The following is a 20,757-nucleotide window of genomic DNA, read 5'->3' on the forward strand; positions in this document are numbered from 1 at the left end:
CAAAGGGGAACCCAGGACATACAGGGGAACCAGGGGAACCCAGGACATACAGGGTACCACTGCTCCTGCGATCTCTTTCTCCCTGTCATATCCATTCAGAGACTTGTCCCGAAGCCACTTCTGCGTAGTCTTGGCTATGTGCTTAGGCTTGTTGTCCTATTGGAAGGTAAACCTTCGCCCCAGTCTGAGGCCTGAGCAGGTTTTCATCAAGGATCTCTCTGTACTTTCTTCCATTCATCTTTGCCTCAATCCTGACTAGTCTCCCAGTCCATGCCACTGAAGAACATTCCCACAGCATGATGCTGCCACCATCATTCTTCATCATAAGGATGGTACCAGGTTTCCTCCAGATGTGACACTTGGCATTCAGGCCAAATAGTTCAATCTTGGTTTCATCAGACCAGAGAATCTACCATAAAGGCCTGATTGGTGGAGTGCTGCAGAGATGGTTGTCCTTTTGGAAGGTTCTCCCATCTCCACAGAAACTCTGGAGCTCTGTCAGAGAGACCATCGGTTTCTTGGTCACGTCCCCGACCAAGGCCCTTCTCCCATGATTGCTCAGTTTGGCCGGGCGGCCAGCTCCAGGAAGAGTCTTTGTGGTTCCAAACTTCTTCCATTTAAGAATAATGGAGGCCACTGTGTTCTAGGGTATCTTCAACACAAATTTTGGTACCCTTCCCCAGATCTGTGCCTTGACACAATGCTGTCTCGGGGCTCTACGGTCAATTCCTTTGACCTCATGGCTTGGTTTTTGCTCTGACATGCACTGTCAACTGCGGGACCTTATATAGACAGGTGTTTGCCTTTCCTAATCATGTCCAATCAATTGAATTTACCACATGTGGACTCCAATCAAGTTGTAGAAACATCTCAAGGATGATCAATGGAAACAGGATGCACCTGAGCTCAATTTCAAGTTGAAAACAAAAACAAAAAATGATTCCTTAAGGGAAACACTTAAGATGTTAAGATGTTTTATGCAACCAGGCCCAGAACTTAAGTCAATCCTCACTTTCATGGGTCGTCAGTGTTATTCCCGGTGTACAGGGGTGATGTGGTAACAGGTGGGTGTTGATGAGAATCAGCTTTTTATACATGTTGGAGTCAGCTGATGATGTGAGGGAAGACCACCGAGTAGGGCATTTTAGTAACCTAGGTGGGAGAACATGAATTCATGCATCTTTAGTTGTATCAAGTATTACTACCAATGAAACAGATGTTAATATACATTTTCTAATAGGGCATAATGCTGATCAAAGTGATATGTTTTCAACAATAATACAGGAGCCCACACTCTCCACCTGCTGCCAGAGCCTCCTGGTGTGTCAGGCCTCTGTGAGAGAGTGGGCACAGAACTCATCACAGTTTCCAAAGTGCCAGGCAGAGGGTCCACCAGAAACCAGTCTGGGGGCAGCCCTGGCGGTGATGAAGGATCTCCAACCTTGACATTTTTCAAAACCATTTTATCCAGTGTTAATGTTTCTGAAAGTTAAGCACACAATAGGCTACATTTATACAGTTTTACAGCTGCAGTAGAGTTCAAAATGTGTTTGACAGAAGTCAATATGTTCCATTATTGGCCATATCAAGATGCATTGTCACAACTCAGTGATATCACTCGCAGATGTGTGGAGATCCACCAGTGCCCTGTATATGTTTTTCCATTGAGTTTAGGAACAAAATGTCATTCATTTGTGGCTTGTTAGCTCTGACAAAGACTTACTCATGTAGGTGTTCATATATGTGTCCAATAAACCCTTATTCCATATCACTGTGGACTCAGTATACGATTGTACCACAGTTAAAAGTCAAATCACATTCAAAGAATGCATAAAAGCTTTAAAACAATGTCAGTAAAACGTTACTGAGACAAATTTACTGGCTAACTACAGTGAGTTGGCTGAAGCTACATCTCCAGTAGTCTTTCACTCTCTCTTTCTCAGCTTTGTTTGACAGTACAGTCTGTCACCACTATAGGCCATATCAAGATGCATTGTCACAGTTTTGATAGCACTCATAAAATGTGTAGACTTGTGAATCTGTTATGATTCATACATATGTCATAAGTGTTTCCAATGCAAGTTTAAAGATAGTCCTCGCTCTCTCTCTCATATTTGTCAAACTTTCTATCCAGATCTAGTGTTTTTATTTATATCGAAGGTAAGGCCGTCCAATTCTGGTGTCATATTTTTACATGTACAGTAGCTTGTAAACTGCTCTGTGTTCATATTCAGGAGGATGTGTTGCACTTTCGGTTGATAGTAGTGAGCAGAGCACAGGTGTGGGTTTAATGACTTCAACACTGAGTAATGGCACTCAAGCTGCTCAATTTGGATTAAGGGCACATTTTGCGTGAATTGGCCTTTGGATCTCAAGCCTAAACCCCCTGCACCCTGCCCCTACCCATTTGGGCTGCTCAGTTATTCAAGGTGAAATACTCCAGTCTGCTGGATCCTAAAAATACTGCTGCTGTAATTAAATACATTACCACGCTTATATTCCCTACTGTTGATCATAGCCATCAAAGCAACATTCACAATGCAAATTAAGGGCATTTCATTAATTTGGACATTTGCTCCGTACTTGAAGGGTGTCATTCCCAATACCACAGAGTTGCCAACACCAATTAGCTGGTGAGTGTTGAGCAAACAGCTTCTCTGTATCTATCTGCAGATCCAGAGGCATCAGGCAGCGTGTCCTCTGTTATCCTGGTCAAAAGAATTATGGTAGAAAATTCCCATTACATTCTGATTCATAATCCAGCTGTATTTTGGCCTTGGACCCTTTGACCAGCATAGTGCCCACCAAAATTCTAATGAGAAACACCATATGAGAGCTTTTAAACCTAAGCCCTACTTTCAGTGTTGTACACTTTTGTAATTACTATGTCCTATGGGAGCAGCCAGAACATTTTGGTACTGAAGTTGAACATAGATTAAAAAAAATAATGACTGAGTTTGAGACCAGGGGTACAAATTAGTGATATTTACTACAAACAATACCAGACATGCCATATTGGTAAACATTGTTGAAATTAGAACAGGGATTGTTGTTTTACTTGGTTTTCCTGAGCCAAAACCACCTGGAAAATGTCCTTTATGCTTCAAGTTATCCTTTGAAACGTCAAACTCCATACAATCTGTCGACTTTCAGTAAAAAAAAAAAAAAATTGCACTTGAAGCAAATGTAAACATATGATAAAACCGATTTAATCAAAAGAGCAGTTTGACAAGAGTTAGCAAAGTGTAGGATCAAGTTTATGATGAAAAATGGTGCCGACAAAGAGGGCTGCCGTACTTCTGGCGCTTAGGAAACTTTGCAGTATTTAGCTTTTTATGTGTTATTTCTTACATTAGTAGCCCAGAATAGTTTTTGTGTTTTGCATACAGCCGGGAAGGACTATTGGATATCAGAGCAGCGAGAACACACCAGCACTACCAGCATTACGACCAGGAATACAACTTTCCCGAATCCTTTGTTCGAACCCCTCAGGGCAATTGAACTGATTCCAGAGGCTGATCCAAAACACTGCTGGCAGAGGAGAGGTACTCGGAGTAGTCTTCTAGTCCGACTTAGGAGGCGCATAAACCACCCACCGCTTCAAAGTATAATACTCACTAATCTTGGGGCGTTAAGTAGTCTAGTGGCTAGAGCGTTGGACTAGTAACTGAAAGGTTGCAAAATCGAATCCCTGAGCTGACAAGGTAAAAAAAAAAATCTGTCATTCTGCCCCTGATCCAGGCAGTTAACCTATTGAAAATAAGAATTTGTTCTTAACTGACTTGCCTAATAAAAAAATACAATTTTCAGTCTCTGGATAATAGAGTCGATGAGCTCAGGGTGAGGATTTCTTCCCAGAGAGACATCAGGGATTGTAACATACCTTGTTTTACATGGACACATTGCTCTCTCGGGATATACAGCCGTGGCCAAAAGTTTAGAAAATGACACAAATATAAATTTTCACAAAGTCTGTTGCCTCAGTTTGTATGATGGCAATTTGCATATACTTCAGAATGTTATGAAGACTGATCAGATGAATTGCAATTCATTGCAAAGTCCTTCTTTGCCATGCAAATTAACTGAATCCCCCAAAAAACATTTCCACTGCATTTCAGCCCTTTCACAAAAGGACCAGCTGACATCATGTCAGTGATTCTCTCATTACCACAGGTGTGAGTGTTGACGAGGACAAGGCTAGAGATCATTCTGTCATGCTGATTGAGTTCGAATAACAGACTGGAAGTTTCAAAAGGAGGGGGGTGCATGGAATCATTGTTCTTCCTCTGTCAACCATGGTTACCTGCAAGGAAACACATGCCGTCATCATTGCTTTGCACAAAAAGGGCTTCACAGGCAAGGCTATTGCTGCCAGTAAGATTGCACCTAAATCAACCATTTATCGGATCATCAAGAACTTCAAGGAGAGCGGTTCAATTGTTGTGAAGAAGGCTTCAGGGCACCCAAGAAAGTCCAGCAAGCGCCAGGACTGTCTCCTAAAGTTGATTCAGCTGTGGGATCGGGGCACCACCAGTACAGAGCTTGCTCAGGAATGGCAGCAGGCAGGTGTGAGTGCATCTGCACGCACAGTGAGGCCAAGACTTTTGGGGGAGAAGAAGGGCAGCAAAGAAGCCACTTCTCTCCTGGAAAAACATCAGGGACAGACTGATATTCTGTAAAAAGATACAGGGATTGGACTGCTGAGGACTGGGGTAAAGTCATTATCTCTGTTGAAACCCCTTTCCAATTGTTTGGGGAATCCGGAAAAAAGCTTGTCCGGAGAAGACAAGGTGAGCGCTACCATCAGTCCTGTGTCATACCAACAGTAAAGCATCCTGAGACCATCCATGTGTGCGGTTGCTTCTTAACCAAGGAAGTGGGCTCACTCACAATTTTGCCTAAGAACACAGCCATGAATAAAGAATGGTACCAACACATCCTCTGAGAGCAACTTTTCCCAACCATCCAGGAACAGTTTGGTGACGAACAATGCCTTTTCCAACATGATGGAGCACCTTGCCATAAGGCAAAAGTGATAACTAAGTGGCTCGGGGAACAAAACATTGATGTTTTTCGTCCATGGCCAGGAAACTCTCCAGACCTTAATCTCATTGAGAACTTGTGGTCAATCTTCAAGAAGTGGGTGGACAAACAAAAGCCCACAAATTCTGACAGACTCCAAGCATTGATTATGCAAGAATGGGCTGCCATCAGTCAGGATGTGGCCCAGAAGTTAATTAACAGCATGCCAGGGCGGATTGCTGAGGTCTTAAAAAAGAAGGGTCAACACTGCAAATATTGACTCCTTTGCATCAACTTCATGTAATTGTCAATAAAAGCCTTTGACACTTATGAAATGCTTGTATTTATACTTCAGTATTCCATAGTAACATCTGACAAAATATCTAAAGACGCTGAAGCAGCAAACTTTGTGAAAATTTATTTTTTATGTCGTTCTCAAAACTTTGTCACGACTGTACTGTCTTAGTCCATCCAGCCAGTTGGGTTGTCTGTTCATCGCGCAGACAGGAAAAAATATCTCTCCGGGAAGAAGAAGGGCATGGGTGTATGTTTCATGATTAACGACTCATGGTGTGAGTGTGATAACATACAGGAACTCAAGTCCTTTTGTTCACCCGACCTAGAATACCTCAATCAAATGCCGACTGTATTATCTTCGGTTATAGTCACAGCCGTGTTTATCCTCCATCAAGCTGATATCAAGACAGCCCAAAAAAAGAACTTCACTGGAATTTATTCAAACTGGAAACCACATATCCTGAGGCCACATTTATTGTAGGTTTGATTTTAACAAAGCAAATTTGAGAAAAAGGCTGCCGAAGTTCAATCAACACATTGATTGTAGTACTTGCGCTGCTAAAACACTCCACTGCTACTCCAACTTCCGGGATGCCTACAAGGCCCTCACCCGCCCTCCTTTCGGCAAATCTGATCACGACTCCATTTGGCTCTTTCCTTCCTTTAGGCAGAAACTCAAGCAGGAAGTATCCATGCTAAGGACAATTCAACGCTGGTCTGACCAATCGGAATCCACGCTTCAAGACGGTTTTGATCAGACTGGGATATGTTCCGGGTAGTCTCCAATAATAATATTGATGAATGCACTGATATGGTGACTTGAGTTTATCAGCAAGTGGATAGGAGATGTTGTACCAACTGTGACTATTAAAACTTACCCTAACCTTAAACCGTGGATAGATGGCAGCATTCGCGCAAAACTGAAAGCAGCCTAGAGAGAAAATGGAGTGGCATTTCAATGGCTCAGACAAGACGTATGTGGCAGGGTCTACAGACAATCACCGACTGACTATAAAGGGAAAACCAGCCACGTCGCGGACACCGACGTCTTGCTTCCAGACAAGCTAAACACCTTCTTCGCCCGGTTTGAGAATAATACAGTGCCACCGACGCGGCCCACTACCAAGGACTGTGGGCTCTCCTTCTCTGTGGCCGATGTAAGACATTTAAGTGTATTAACCCTCGCAAGGCTGCTGGCCCAGACGGCATCCCTAGCCGTGTCCTCAAAGCATGTGCTGACCAGCTGGCTGGAGTGTTTACGGACATATTCAATCTCTCCCTATCCCAGTCTACTGTCCCCACATGCTTCAAGATGTCCACCATTGTTCCTGTACCCAAGAAAGCTAAGGTAACTGAACAAAACGACAATTGCCATGTAGCACTCACTTCTGACATCATGAAGTGCTTTGAGAGACTAGTCAAAGATCATATCACCTCTACCTTACCTGACACCCTAGACCCACTTCAATTTGCTTAGGTTGGAAAAAACACCTTCACTTCGCTGATACTCAACACTGGGACCTCACAAGCATGCGTGCTCAGCCCCTCCTGTACTCTCTGTTCACCAATGACTGTGTGGCCACGCACGCCTCCAACTCAATCATCAAGTTTGCAGACGACACAACAGTAGTAGGCTTGATGTGGATATGGGGGTGCTATTTGCTTTCCAACAATGACGAGACCGCCTACAGGGTGGAGGTGAGGGCCCTGGGAGTGTGGTGCCAGGAAAATAACCTCCCACCTAACGTCAGCAAAACAAAAGAGGTGATCGTGGACTTCAGGAAACAGCAGAGGAAGCACCCCCCTATCCACATCGACGGGACCACAGTGGAGAAGGTGGAAAGCTTCAAGTTCCTCAACGTACACACAAGCATTTCACTACACTTGCAATAACATCTGCTAAACACATGTATGTGACAAATAAAATTTGATTTGATTAAATACATTTTTTGTCACATGCGCCGAATACACATGTAGACCTTACGGTGAAATGGTTACTTACAAGCCCATAACCAACAATGCAGTTCAAAATATGCTAAATGCTAAATAAACTAAAGTAAAAACTAAAATAAAAAGTAAAACAATAAGATTACATAACAATAATGAGGCTATATACAGGGGGTACCGAGTTAATGTGCGGGGGTATAGGTTAGTCGAGGTCATTTGTACATGTAGGTAGTGGTAAAGTGACTATGCATAGATAATAAATAGCGAGTAGCAGCAGTGTAAAAACAAGGGGGGAGAAGCTGTTAAGGAGGCTTTTGGACCTAGACTTTTTTGGGCCTTCTTCTGACACCGCCTTGTATATAAACTCAGCAAAAAAAGGAACGTCCTCTCACTGTCAACTGCATTTATTTTCAGCAAACTTAACATGTGTAAATATTTGTATGAACATAACAAGATTCAGTAACTGAGACATAAACTGAAAAAGTTCCACAGACATGTGACTAACATAAATTGAATAATGTGTCCCTGAACAAAGGGGGGGTCAAAATCAAAAGTAACAGTCAGTATCTGGTGTGGCCACCAGTGGCATTAGGTACTGCAGCGCATCTCCTCCTCATGGACTGCACCAGATTTGCCAGTTCTTGCTGTGAGATGTTACCCCACTCTTCCACCAAGGCACCTGCAAGTTCCCAGACATTTCTGAGAGGAATGGCCCTAGCCCTCCGATCCAACAGGTCCCAGATGTGCTCAATGGGATTGAGATCCAGGCTCTTCGCTTGCCATGGCAGAACACTGACATTCCTGTCTTGCAGGAATCACGCACAGAACGAGCAGTATGGCTGGTGGCATTGTCCTGCTGGAGGGTCATGTCAGGATGAGCCTGCAGGAAGGGTACCACACGAGGGAGGAGGATGTCTTCCCTGTAACGCACAGCGTTGAGATTGGCTGCAATGACAACAAGATGCTCTTTTGATGCTGTGACACACCGCCCCAGACCATGACGGACCCTCCACCTCCAAATCAATCCCGCTCCAGAGTACAGGCCTCGGTGTAACGCTCATTCCTTATCTTGGAACTGAGATGCAAAAAGTCCCAAATGCAATGTCCCAAGAAGGAAGTGACCCTACCTAACCAATGCAAAAGTTACATTTTAACTTCATGACGAGAGAGAATGCAAGAGACAGTCAACTAATAAAGCAGGCAGCGGACCGTTTTTTTTTTAGGTGCTGAAATGTAAAGCTGCTTCCACAGCGCAATCAATGGGAGGTGAACAGCACCTGGTGCTGAAAATATAGCTAACTTGTTACGCAAGTGGCACCAAGCAACATACAAAGAAAAACTACACCAGTCGAGTAATTCATTTCAACAATAATCTTAATTTTAATTTGACTTTACAAAACAACAAGAGGGCTTAATTGTAGTCTTATTTATTCAGAGCCAAGGCCCATATAAAATAACTTAACTAGACATATACACACAACTGTGCTACATCGGTGTTGTCAGTACTCTCATCAATAACCATCATTGTGGTAATGACAGATTGGTATCTCAGCGCATTCTTAGTCTAAATTACTTTAAATTTTTGCAGTGTGCAGACCTCCACAATCAACCAGGGACCCCAAATAAACAATTTTGGACAAGCCTAAATCAATTACAGTCACGGTTGACCACCCCCCTCCTTCACGGCACTCATCCTTGTGGCGTTTCTTCAGTTTCTTCTTCAGATAGCTTTACAGTTCGCCCTCCAATGGCACATGTTCAAAGTGGATGGCCCTTAATAATGTCCCGATATTTTTCACCTGAGCCACCTCTGTCCTTTATGGACCATTATGTTCATTTTCCTACCTGTACACCAGCAGCATGAGAGAAGTTTGGACTGGATCTCTCTCCATGCTCACTCCACGTGGACTCATGTCACACTCCTGAGAGAAAAGGCAGTTAATAGCTTCGACTGGATGCTGTGTACAAGTTGCTGGCTCGGACTCAGGTCTCACGTAAAATGGTGAAGGACCATAGTGAATGCCATTGTCGCCATTACTTCAGCCAGTTAGAGGGGGTGAGGTTCCCACTGTTCTCGGTCAAATTATCCTTTCCATGTATCTAGATACCATCTGTAGTCACATTCGCCAGAACCTGGAGAGAGGACAGACCAGAACAACCGTTTAGTTTAGGGCATTTCTGATCCAGGAAATCCAAACAAATTGTTCACTGTATGACAAATTATTACTACTACCAATATTCTTAATACAGATTTCTAAAACAAATGTCAAAAAGAATAACACACAGTTGAAACCATTATTTTCTCCAAATTGGTTTATACTCTATCATCTTGGGGATCTCACCGCAGAGTTACAAGGTTAGGGAGTTAGTGGGCTAATCCTTAGGGAGAAATCCCAACCAAATAGCAGACCCAATCTGGTGAGATTTGTTATTGAAGCACAACAAAAGCAAAGAAAACAAAACAACAACAGCAATACACATTTTTTTTATAGGCAGGCATGTGAACAAAACAATATGCATATTTACCAAAGGGTCCCAGGGGATTGGTAATTCCCCCTTTGGACACATGACTCACATTGTGATTCATACGCCCGAAAATAACATCACTGCCTGTTAAGTAAAAAATAAATGAATTAGAATAACAAATCAAATTAGAATTACAACTCTTGATAACTCCATAAGGAAATAATTGTATCCCATAAGGTTAATGGTAAAATATACTAGAAACAGATGTCCCTCATTTAGGGGCAGCGCTCGCTCTCTGTCCATCTCGTGGTCCAAATCACACATAGGACAAATGCTAAATTATAAACTTCTTCCTAATTATTAGGGTTTCCATTTTACATTTAAATGTCACCCAATATTCTTAGCCTTTCTAGTAAGGGTGATCAGGCCTCACCAGAGAGTCAGAACAGAGGTCAGTCAACCCTATTAAATGAGTGTTTCTTTCCTTTTACCTCAGACATTATTTAAAGATATTTCAAACATGTTGAGTATCAAGTTTACATTGGATCTTTCAGTAAAATTCTTATCAATAGAATATTTATACTGGATCTCAATGACTGCTCTCCTAAGGCACCTGCCTCAGGAAGCCTTTCAATGGGAGAGATACAGAATCATTGATAAACATGTCAAATAAAGTTGGTAGCGGACATAACATCAGTCTTGGAGAAAAGAAAATAATATGTACTTAGTTTGCACATCTTAAATCAGTCCTAAAAATACTTCAGCTTAATTGAGTTTGCTAAATATTGGGCAGGAAGAGTTTATAAAACCATGTGTATACAGAATTATACTTCAGACACATAACGGAAACAGATTATTGTTTTAGGTTACCTTCTTACTTAAATCATTGGTCAATATCTACTGTTAATACACCCGGAACACTCTCAAACAATGTTCTGCTTTTACCCCTATTGCAAGGTTTAAAAACAAAACAAACATGATAACTTACTCCGTATTGGAAGGCATTGTTATAATTTTAGTCTACCCTAACAATGTTACCAATTAATATTTATTACCAATTTATGTTGGATATTCATTTTCTGCTTCCCACTTATTAAATGTCTATTATTTTGCCTCCCGGGTGGCGCAGTGGTTAAGGGCGCTGTACTGCAGCGCCAGCTGTGCCATCAGAGTCCCTGGGTTCGCGCCCAGGCTCTGTCGTAACCGGCCGCGACCGGGAGGTCCGTGGGGCGACGCACAATTGGCCCTAGCGTCGCCCGGGTTAGGGAGGGCTTGGTTGGTAGGGGTGTCCTTGTCTAATCGCGCACCAGCGACTCCTGTGGCGGGCTGGGCGCAGTGTGCGCTAACCAGGTGCACGGTGTTTCCTCCGGCGCATTGGTGCGGCTGGCTTCCGGGTTGGATGCGTGCTGTGTTAAGAAGCAGTGCGGCTTGGTTGGGTTGTGTATCGGAGGACGCATGACTTTCAACTACAACAATTGGATACCACGAAATTGGGGAGAAAAAGGGGTAAAATTAAATTTTAAAAAAGTATATTATTTTAAGATTGACATGTAATGCTCTGAATTTATAAAATACATCTGCCAATTCAGAATGTAAGAGATAAACTTGAGGGAGCATCCTTTCTAAGGTAGCTCTTGAGACTAGAGTCTCTTTCTGGGATCAACTTTCACAATAACTGGGCTGGCACTGTTTATCAGTCCCCTATAAATGGCCTGCTCTGCCCATAATAAGCCTCAACCTAGCCTAGCAAGTTAAACTCTAGTAACCCATTATACATTTGTACTTTATAAAATGTAGAAACCCATTATATTATTAATTTATCCCAATACATTTAACACCACTTACGTACATGTGGGTGTGCAAGTTGTATATTATTATTATTTATATTGTTACTTCGTCAAATCTCTAGTAACCCATTATACATTCATACAGCATATTCGGTAATAGTACTTTCTCCTTTCATGTCTTCACACACACAATTCCCCATAACATTATATCAACTTAGGTATTCACATCCACACCACCCCATGTGCATCTTCAACGATTCCTAAATGCCTACAATAACACCTCATCAGTGTTTCTCAGACAACATAGACGTTTCTATCATTACATCCTATGCACCATATGCTTCTTCAACAGTTCTCTTGACCCTACATCCTTTACATATATAATAACACCTCGTGCTAGTAGACCCAGACTATGATGGGCGGTGGTGGACGGAACCCCTTGATAACATTATAGATCGAAAAACTCAGCTCACAGAACTGGTTGGGGTATTCATTCAAAAACACACCTCTTTCACACTCACACAACTCTCACATTCACTTAGTACTATTCCCAAACACACTCTGTAATCTCCCTTATTACCCCATGTGCATCTTCAATGATTCTCCTGTTTTTACTTCTTATGCACCATGTGTATCTTTCTATGCATATAGAAGAGCACCTTGTGCTATTACCACGTAGACACTTCTCTTATAAATGCCTACAGAATAGCTGTTAGTGGGGCTTTCCATAGTACCGTTACTTGCACTAACTCTAGTCTTGTCTATAAGACTAGCTCTAGCCTTCTTTAGTCATATGTATCACTGCCAAGGTTCCCCTATAGTCTCTACAGTGGCCATAGTCTCTACAGTATCTATACCCTCTATAGTCTTTCATTTCTATAGTCTCTCAGTGTCTATAGCCTCAGCAGTTCATGTAGTCATAAACTACTGATTGTACAGTCTTGCCACATACATATAGAATAACACGCACATTTTCACACATTCACTCAGTACTTAATAGTAATTATATCTCTTATCTAAATTTCAATCCTCTTATTATCCAAATTTCAATCACTTAACTAATATTTCTTAATTTACAAATTTCAATATCTTATCTAAATTTCAATCAGCTTAATAGCCAACCTTCAATCTGTTATTATCCTAATGTCAATCAGTTTAATACTTTCCACACTCACAACTCTCACATCCACATTCACTACACTCACACAACTCCCATCCAAATTCACTTCATGCTATTATTTGACTTAAGACTAGTGGTACCCTCCTCCATTTGTATGTTTAGTTTTATTGGTTTTGTTATTAATTTGTTTCTATTTTTATTCAAATTAATTTACATTTTCTTACTGAAATTCAATCGCCGTGTCCTTCAATTGTTCGCAGATGACGTGTCTCCTCTGCAGCTTACAGTAAGGGTCTGGGCGGGTCCTCGTGCTCTTTTGGTCAGACACTTCTTAAACTGCGCCACCGGTTTTCCTCGCAGACCCCCACTGGAAAGCTCCGCAGGCAGAATCCATCATCCTGTTTGTTGATGCCAAATTGTCGTGGAAATTCTACCCACTGGGACGCTCATGAATGAATCATTGTTTATTAACAACTTGCTGGAGAGGTCACAGTCAAAATTAGATGCATAAAGTACCGGTCTGAAGTGAGCTCTTCCGGGGCAGTCCCGTTAGTTCTCTTATATACTGCAGACAAGTTACATTTGCATGATTTAGCTTATTCATCTTTCATAATGAATTATCATTAACGTTTGCTTCATTCATGTGACCGACCAATACTGGTTCATGCATGTGACAGACCAATCCATCATGAGGCTTCTTCTCCCTAAGCTGAGACCATGAAACTGAGATATCTTTTGTTCTCAAAACAAGGGTCTGTGCGTACTGCCAAATTGCAGATACTGATAGTGAGGATTCATTCAGTCAGTCACTTAAATGAACACAGAAATTGGTTATTAGAAAAGCACAAACATAAAACGTTCCATCACACTACTTTGAAGCAAGGCAAGTTATGCCTCATAATATAAAATAAAACATTAATGTTTCAAACAATTAAGCACACCTTTCAAAATGCATACTGCCTTCAGCTCACATTGTAAAGTGGTGGGTGATGCTCTGATAGCCTTGTTTTGGTTTATATCATAACCGCCTGTCACATCTGCTCCTGCAATGCCCTCTACTGGTCATCCTGTATCTCTTTGACCTGCCTCCTGCCCCAGTGCAGTGCTCTTTCCCTCTGTGTGTGTGTGTGTTGAAGCCCCAAAAAATGCGTCACGGAGTTCAAGTAACAGACAACTCAACATCACCTGTTCAGAGGAGACTAAGTGAATCAGGCCTTCATGGTCAAATTGCTGCAAAGAAACCACTACTAAAGGACACCAAAAATAAGAGATTTGCTTGGGCCAAGAAACACGAGCAATGGACATTAGACTGATGAGTCCAAATTTGAGATTTTTGGTTGCAACCGCCATGGCTTTTTGAGACAGAGTAGGTCTAGGATGATCTCTGCATGTGTGGTTCCCACCGTGAATCATGGAGGAGGTGTGGTGTGGGGGTGCTTTGCTGGTGACAGTTAGTGATTTATTTAGAATTCAAGGCACAATAAACCAGCTTGGCTACCACAGCATTCTGAAATGATATGCCATCCCATCTGGATGTCACTTAGTGGGACTATCCTTTGTTTTTCAACAAGACAATGACCCAAAACACACCTCCAGGCTGTGTAAGGGCTATTTGACCATGAAGGAGAGTGCTGAGTACCAATCACCCGACCTCAACCCAAATTAGATGGTTTGGGATGAGTTGGACCACAGAGTGAAGGAAAAGTAGCCAACAAGTGCTCAGCATGTGGGAACTCCTTCAAAACGGTTGGAAAAGCATTCTAGGTTGGTTGAGAGTGACCTTTTACTAATATATGAGTTTTATCCAGCCGGATAAACACTCCAAACAGCCTACCCGACCACTCAGAGGCGTCCTCATGGTCCTGAAGCACACCGTTGCCTGGCTTTGTATCACATTCCAATGATACAACTGGGGAATGCGATTTCAGAATGTGAGAGGGACATGTAACCCCAGTGAAAGTTGCGCTCCTGCATGCAAGTATTTTTACCCCAACCCTGTCGGCAAAACAAATCGCAGCTATGGCATAGCGAAGTTACTTGTAAACGCATTTTAATGTGATTTTGAAATAAGAACATGCTTCCATGAATATAAAATACCATTAGCCATTTCCCGAAATACTTACCCACGAATTGAATGGGCTAACAACGATAAGAATGACTAAGCACTGAGCAGTAACAGAGCTAACAGGTGTTCGTTTTTAATGGCAAATTAGTTCACAACGAGCTGATACTATTGGTCTTTCTATTCTGATCAGCCAACCATATGGAGTGTTTTGGACGACAAAGGAAGGAGTGGTTATCTTTTTTTTAAGTGTCATGTTGTATATTGCTGGCGGGAGTCCAACTATCACTAGATGGCGAGCTTTTCTGCTGCCGTGTTGGGATTTGATGTGTCGTCTTTACCAGCCTCACACTTCCTTCTTTCTGTAATATCGCTGGTCGTCACTAGTTACCACAGCCAAAAAGTAATAAATCCCGACTATTTCTACAATTTATTTTCTGAAAATCTGACTCTAACTAACTCTAACTATACGGCTAATCTTGTGGCTAACCATGACGTTAAATGAAAACCAAAAAACACATTTTTGTTTTCATCAGTTATTTCGATATAGCCAATTTGACTTAGTGGCTGTGGTAACCAGTGGAAACCAATATCTCTGGCTGTGTGTGTTGTCGGACCTCAGTGGGTGGGACCAAACGATACCTCAACAACAAGATGGAATAATCGTGACAAATTAAGGGAAACCCGTCATTGACAACGTTCTATTTACTTGTGGCAGGTTATTCATTGAAACGCCTTTTAAATGTCAGTTCTTAGGACATGAAGGTTGTTGGCACAACATCAGCAATGCAGCTGTCTCCCACCAACGGAGATTTTACCTTCGTCTCGTCAACTGAAGCTGAGGGTAATGTTAGCAGGCCGTGAATACTGTCATATGTGTTTTATATTCATTTTAGTTAGCTTGCTAGCTAGCTACCGTATTTGTCAACACGCCATTCTGATAGCTTGACATTTAATTCAAGTATTTAACTAACCTTGAGTCATAGTGTTGTCAATTTTGTCAAGTTACGTAGTGGTTCGGAGAGATTTGACAGCTTCTGCAGCTTTTACGGCTAGGCTAGCGTTAGCAATCCAACTAGCTAACGTTAGCTATATCACTGAAGTAAATCCATCTGTCTAACTATATTCTTCTAAAGATACTCGTAATACATAACTCAAAAGTATATTTTCACTAGTTGCATGTATTGCTGATTTGAGTAAATAAAGTTGAATATCATTTAGACAGTAGGACAAACAGGGGGACAATTATTTGTCATTCTACGTCCGTTTTTTGTTTAACTGAGGTGATTTGGTTTAGTGTAAAACGATCTATCGAGGGAAAAAAGGTATCCTTAATTGTGATACGGTTTTGGAAACCTTGAACATATACTGTACAGTTCAACAATACAGAAATTCAACGCATGTTATATGTGAACCAATAATCGTTTACATTAAATTCCCTTCAGATCTAAGTGGTACTATCGATGCCCCAGATGTTAAATTGAACATGGGCAGCGACAATGCAAAAGACCCATATGCAACCACGTTCCTGAGGAAACGAGGCTATGGCTGGCTACTGGAAGTAGACGAGGATGACCCAGAAGACAACAAACCTCTTCTGTAAGTACCTTCTTCAAGAAACCTTTGTCCATGCACATTGATATTAAAGTGACACTGACATCCAATTTGTCCATCACTGCTAACTAAATGTGCTGATATCTCATGATGCTCCTGTTCTCTCTCATATGCTTGTATGATTAGGGAGGAGCTGGACATCGACCTGAAAGACATCTACTACAAGATCCGCTGTGTGCTGATGCCAATGCCCTCCTTGGGCTTCAACCGGCAGGTTGTGAGGGACAACCCTGACTTCTGGGGTCCTCTGGCTGTAGTGCTCCTGTTTTCCATGATCTCCATCTACGGACAGTTCAGGGTGAGGCGGCAGGACAACCTGTGATTTATTTTCTTCTCAGATCACACCAAAACAATGTGTCCTTTGGTACCATGTCACAATTTTCAGCTTGAAAGTTGTTTTAATTATTTGTTGCATTATTTTATTTCCTAAGGTTGTGTCTTGGATAATTACCATTTGGATATTCGGATCTTTAACAATCTTTCTGCTGGCTCGTGTTCTCGGTGGTGAGGTAAGCGCCACCTTTTTAAGTTAAATAATTAATATTCCTAGTCTTGATGAGTAGTACATTTCTCTTACTTGATACTGTACATGCCTCTGGATGTGAATTTGCTTCCTATTACAACATGAATGATGTGGCATGCTGTGAAACACTGACTTGCATTGTTTTATATCGGATAGGTGTCTTATGGACAAGTCCTTGGAGTGATTGGATACTCTCTACTCCCGCTCATCGTTATAGCTCCCTTGCTTTTGGTCATTGGGGGTTTTGATGTTGTTTCTACACTAATAAAGGTGAGCACATCAGCAAAGATAATCAACATTTATTCTCTCACATTTTCCACAAAAATTAATCTCTAATTCAGCACTGCAAATTTGATTTAACATACGCTAACATATTCAAAGCTTTTGAACATCTTTAGATTTTTTTTGTTGATAATACAAATGTACTCTTAAATCAGATATGAGTGTTTATTAGTTGTCAACTGTCTTTCATTTTCCAGCTTTTTGGGGTATTCTGGGCTGCTTACAGTGCTGCTTCTCTACTTGTTGGGAATGAATTCAAAACCAAGAAGCCTCTTCTCATATACCCTATTTTCCTTTTGTACATCTACTTCCTGTCACTATATACTGGGGTCTGATTGGACAAATGGCTACTGTCGGCACTTTGGTTGGAGACTGACACAAAGCACTGTGACAAGACACACAAGGATTCATTCCACAATGAAAATAAGGAACATGGATTTTTTAAAAGGTTATTTTCTCCCTCTTCTTTTATCTCTGTTTACAATCCTAGACTGTGGGGATAAGGGTATATGTTACGTCAGTGTATTTAAATGTGCCCCTTACCTCTTTGCTCATTAAAAAGCAGCGTATAGTGTAAGGCTGCATTCAGATTTAATTGTAATTAGAACCCTGGTTTGCATTCGCATCATATAATTTAATTAAGGTGTGAAATCTGGTTTTGGTAATCATGTTGGGGACACACAGATTTTTGTTAATGCTTTTATTCCATAGAGGAAGGTGGTGCCAAATACAGTGCACAAATGTTCAATTTAGAACCAAGGGGTTAAGGAAGACGTCAACCCCTAACTGAGGTTCCACCATTATTTTGTAAGGTAGTGGATTTAACATACTGTTATGCGTTTTTTAGTTGTCATTTTATGCACCTTTTACAAACCTTTATTTCTTAACTTATGAATTTCAGCCTGGGTAGGCCAGTAGATGAGCAGTTTGAGTGAAATAAAACAGTCTACTAAAGTGTGGTGCCTTTCATTAGTTGTTTTATACAGTTGTTTAATCTTTTATTGAACTGATGTGTATTTTCAGACAACTTCCTTGTATCGATTGTACGTATAACTACTTAATGTGTTGGAGACGTGATAGTATCAGAACATGTTATACAATTGTGGAACATTTTTAGACTTGGAACAATAGTGATATTTATAATGAATTCACAGTGGGGGGGGGGGGGGGGGGGGTTAAAAGCTATCAACATAATTGTCCATATAACTGTTGTACTGTACTAGATATTTTAAAATACATTCCCTCTCATATGTAAAATGTTATCATTAATCTGCATGCCTGTTAAAAAAAACTCACACCCAAGCTTTTATGTAGGATTTATTGGCGGGGTTCAAGTTGTGGTATTTACAGTAATTAGAATATGAATTATTAGCTGTAAACATTAACATGTTTTAAATATTGTTAGTGTGTTGTGCTGACACATTGTTGTATATAAGCATTTAGAACAAATACTGTTCATTTGTTCTTGAAATGTGCCATTTAGATCTTAATCGTTATTACAGAGTACATCTGAAATAGGATATCAGATAAACGCAAATAAAGTATGCATATGGTTTCTAGTGGTAAAGGAGGAACGGAAATGTGCATTGGTTTTACAGTAATGCGGTTCAAGCCAATTTCTGTGTTATTTGGTGTCCGTCTTCAAGGGCTTTACAAGTGATAAAAGATCTTGGTGGGCTGCTAAAACTCAACAGACCGATTGTTTAACTGTACAGTAGGGGGGCGTTCGTTCGCTTGCTTGCTGTTGCGCGGTATGTTATAGGGACCACTGGGCGATGGGTTTTACGGTTTATTATTCGGGGTTCTTGGGTGGGGATTTGCTGTATATCCCAACATCAGGCAAGGGCTGAATCAAAAACAAAATAGTCATAATTACATATAACTCACATAGCTAGTAATTTATATATATGGGAGTCACAACAAACACCATTTACAGTGGGGAAATAATAACATTCACAAAACAGTAATCCAAAGAGGTTCTCTGTCTGTACTCCGGAGTCAACATCGCAGTGCCCTCTCTGGTGTCGCGTGATAGCCAAGCACTACGCTAGTTCCGTTTACCTGACGTTCATCTGAGTGCAACGCTCGTAGCTTTCTCAGTACTGATGGTGAATAGCTACTGCTGCGGTAACCGGTGGAGGAACAGAAGCCGCAGAAGGAGAGTCAGCAGTAGTAGAGGAGCGGTAGTTTGGGATTAAGCGTTTACAATTATTAATCTTACTCGTATAAACGGGAGCTTCCTAAAAAACAGAAGGGAACGGGGAAAATAAATAAAGATGGCGGCCGCGGCCTCGCCGGGCTCCTGCTCGTCCACCTCCTCAGACTGGATTGTACTGAGAGACGGTTGCCTTCGTTGCGACGAGGAGGGCCTGCGGAGCCTTTCCTACCACCCGGCCCTTAACGCTATCCTGGCTGTTACTAGCCGGGGCAGTATAAAAGTAATCGACGGCACTTCAGGGGCCATTCTCCAGGCCTCGGCCTTGCATGGTAAGTCAGGGCCAAGGAACTAGCTAACTGGTTTAGTTAGTTAGCTAGGTAGCTAGCAATCAGGTGATTGTCATAACTATCAGATGAAACGACACTGGTCAACAATGTAACGTTACATTGGGCCTGCTGTGGTGGTTGACTTGGGCTAAGTTAGCTAGCAAATAAATATACATTTTAGAATTTGTCGTGAATTCTGACATTTAGCTACTGATTCACTTGCTAAACAAATATATTTTGTTATCCGATTCCTATAAAAAAACACTTGAATACATAAGTAGCTAAATGTCTTAAGAATCGTTTTGTTGTCAAGACGTTTTGCTAACTAGCGATTTGTTATGAAAACAGCTCTCTGATCATGAACTGGCCGCAAAGCTAGCGAACCCGCTAACGGTGTATAACGTTTTGTCAACATTCAATCAATCGTTAAGTGTCATAATAACTAACTAGTTAGGCACATTATCTTGCTTAAATATGTAGCCTCTATCAATAGGGTAAGTAACATGTGTATATATCTAACGTTAATGTTAGTTACCTAGTTAGATTGTATTCGGTGGTAGTTACCTAGTTAATTGTGATGACACTTAACATTACTAGTGAGCTAACTCGTTTCGTTGGCTGTGTTGGGCCAAGGAAGCAAATGTGCATTGTGAGATTGCTGGCTAACTATGTTAGATAGCTATCTACAAAGAAAGTGCTTGAAGGCTAGTTTACATTACTGACAATGTGAAGTCACATTCGCTAGTTGGCTACATAGCTAATACCGTTAACTAGCTAAGATGTAAATTAATCGATGATCACCAGCACCGTGCATACATGTGTCGCAGTAAATGTTAGCAAGCTTGCTAGGTAACGTTAGTTTGTTGTAGAATATTGATCTAGTTAGGTAACGTTAGTTGGCTAGAAAGGTTATGACGTGTAGCTATTCCTACTACGCAGAACAATAAAGTATGCAATGTCTGTTGGCAATCTAACGTTAGCTAATAACGTTAAGTTAGTATTGTAGCTGTAACATTTTGTGTGGAAAATGGTTGACGAAAGTGAATAGGCTTGGCTTTAGTTTTTGTGACAATTTATATTTGACGATGCCAAACAATAGAAAACATTAGTGTTTGTTCTTCAACGTGACCCCCCCATCTGTAGCTACATTGAA

The 20,757-nt window shown here is 41.3% G+C and overlaps 2 protein-coding genes across 19 annotated transcripts in view; both read left to right on the forward strand.

Moving 5' to 3' along the window:
* The first annotated feature begins 15,263 nt into the window (after positions 1 to 15,263).
* LOC139381822 (protein YIPF4) lies at positions 15,264 to 18,074 on the forward strand. The gene is made up of 6 exons (XM_071125604.1): positions 15,264 to 15,545; positions 16,147 to 16,300; positions 16,442 to 16,613; positions 16,747 to 16,824; positions 16,995 to 17,108; positions 17,318 to 18,074. The coding sequence occupies exons 1-6, from the start codon at positions 15,461 to 15,463 to the stop codon at positions 17,453 to 17,455; spliced, it is 741 nt and encodes a 246-aa protein (XP_070981705.1). The 5' UTR covers positions 15,264 to 15,460; the 3' UTR covers positions 17,456 to 18,074.
* A 1,112-nt stretch (positions 18,075 to 19,186) lies between these two features.
* The window catches only part of LOC139381137 (dual E2 ubiquitin-conjugating enzyme/E3 ubiquitin-protein ligase BIRC6-like), a 141,314-nt gene continuing 139,743 nt past the window's right edge, over positions 19,187 to 20,757 (forward strand). For all 18 annotated transcript variants that reach the window (XM_071124458.1, XM_071124463.1, XM_071124468.1 and 15 more), the window contains exon 1: positions 19,187 to 19,607. In XM_071124458.1, the coding sequence (XP_070980559.1) occupies positions 19,397 to 19,607 (211 nt within the window). In that variant the 5' untranslated portion in view covers positions 19,187 to 19,396. The remainder of the gene's footprint in view (positions 19,608 to 20,757) is intronic.

This window comes from Oncorhynchus clarkii, chromosome 23, assembly GCF_045791955.1.
Source record: "Oncorhynchus clarkii lewisi isolate Uvic-CL-2024 chromosome 23, UVic_Ocla_1.0, whole genome shotgun sequence".
In the NCBI taxonomy this organism is placed as follows: domain Eukaryota; kingdom Metazoa; phylum Chordata; class Actinopteri; order Salmoniformes; family Salmonidae; genus Oncorhynchus; species Oncorhynchus clarkii.

Coding starts and splice junctions, on each gene's coding strand:
- LOC139381822 (XM_071125604.1), top strand. CDS start 15,461: ATGAAGGTTGTTGGCACAACATCAGCAATGCAGCTGTCTCCCACCAAC. Junction 16,301..16,441: donor GAAGACAACAAACCTCTTCT/GTAAGTACCTTC, acceptor TTGTATGATTAG/GGAGGAGCTGGACATCGACC. Junction 16,614..16,746: donor CCATCTACGGACAGTTCAGG/GTGAGGCGGCAG, acceptor TTATTTCCTAAG/GTTGTGTCTTGGATAATTAC.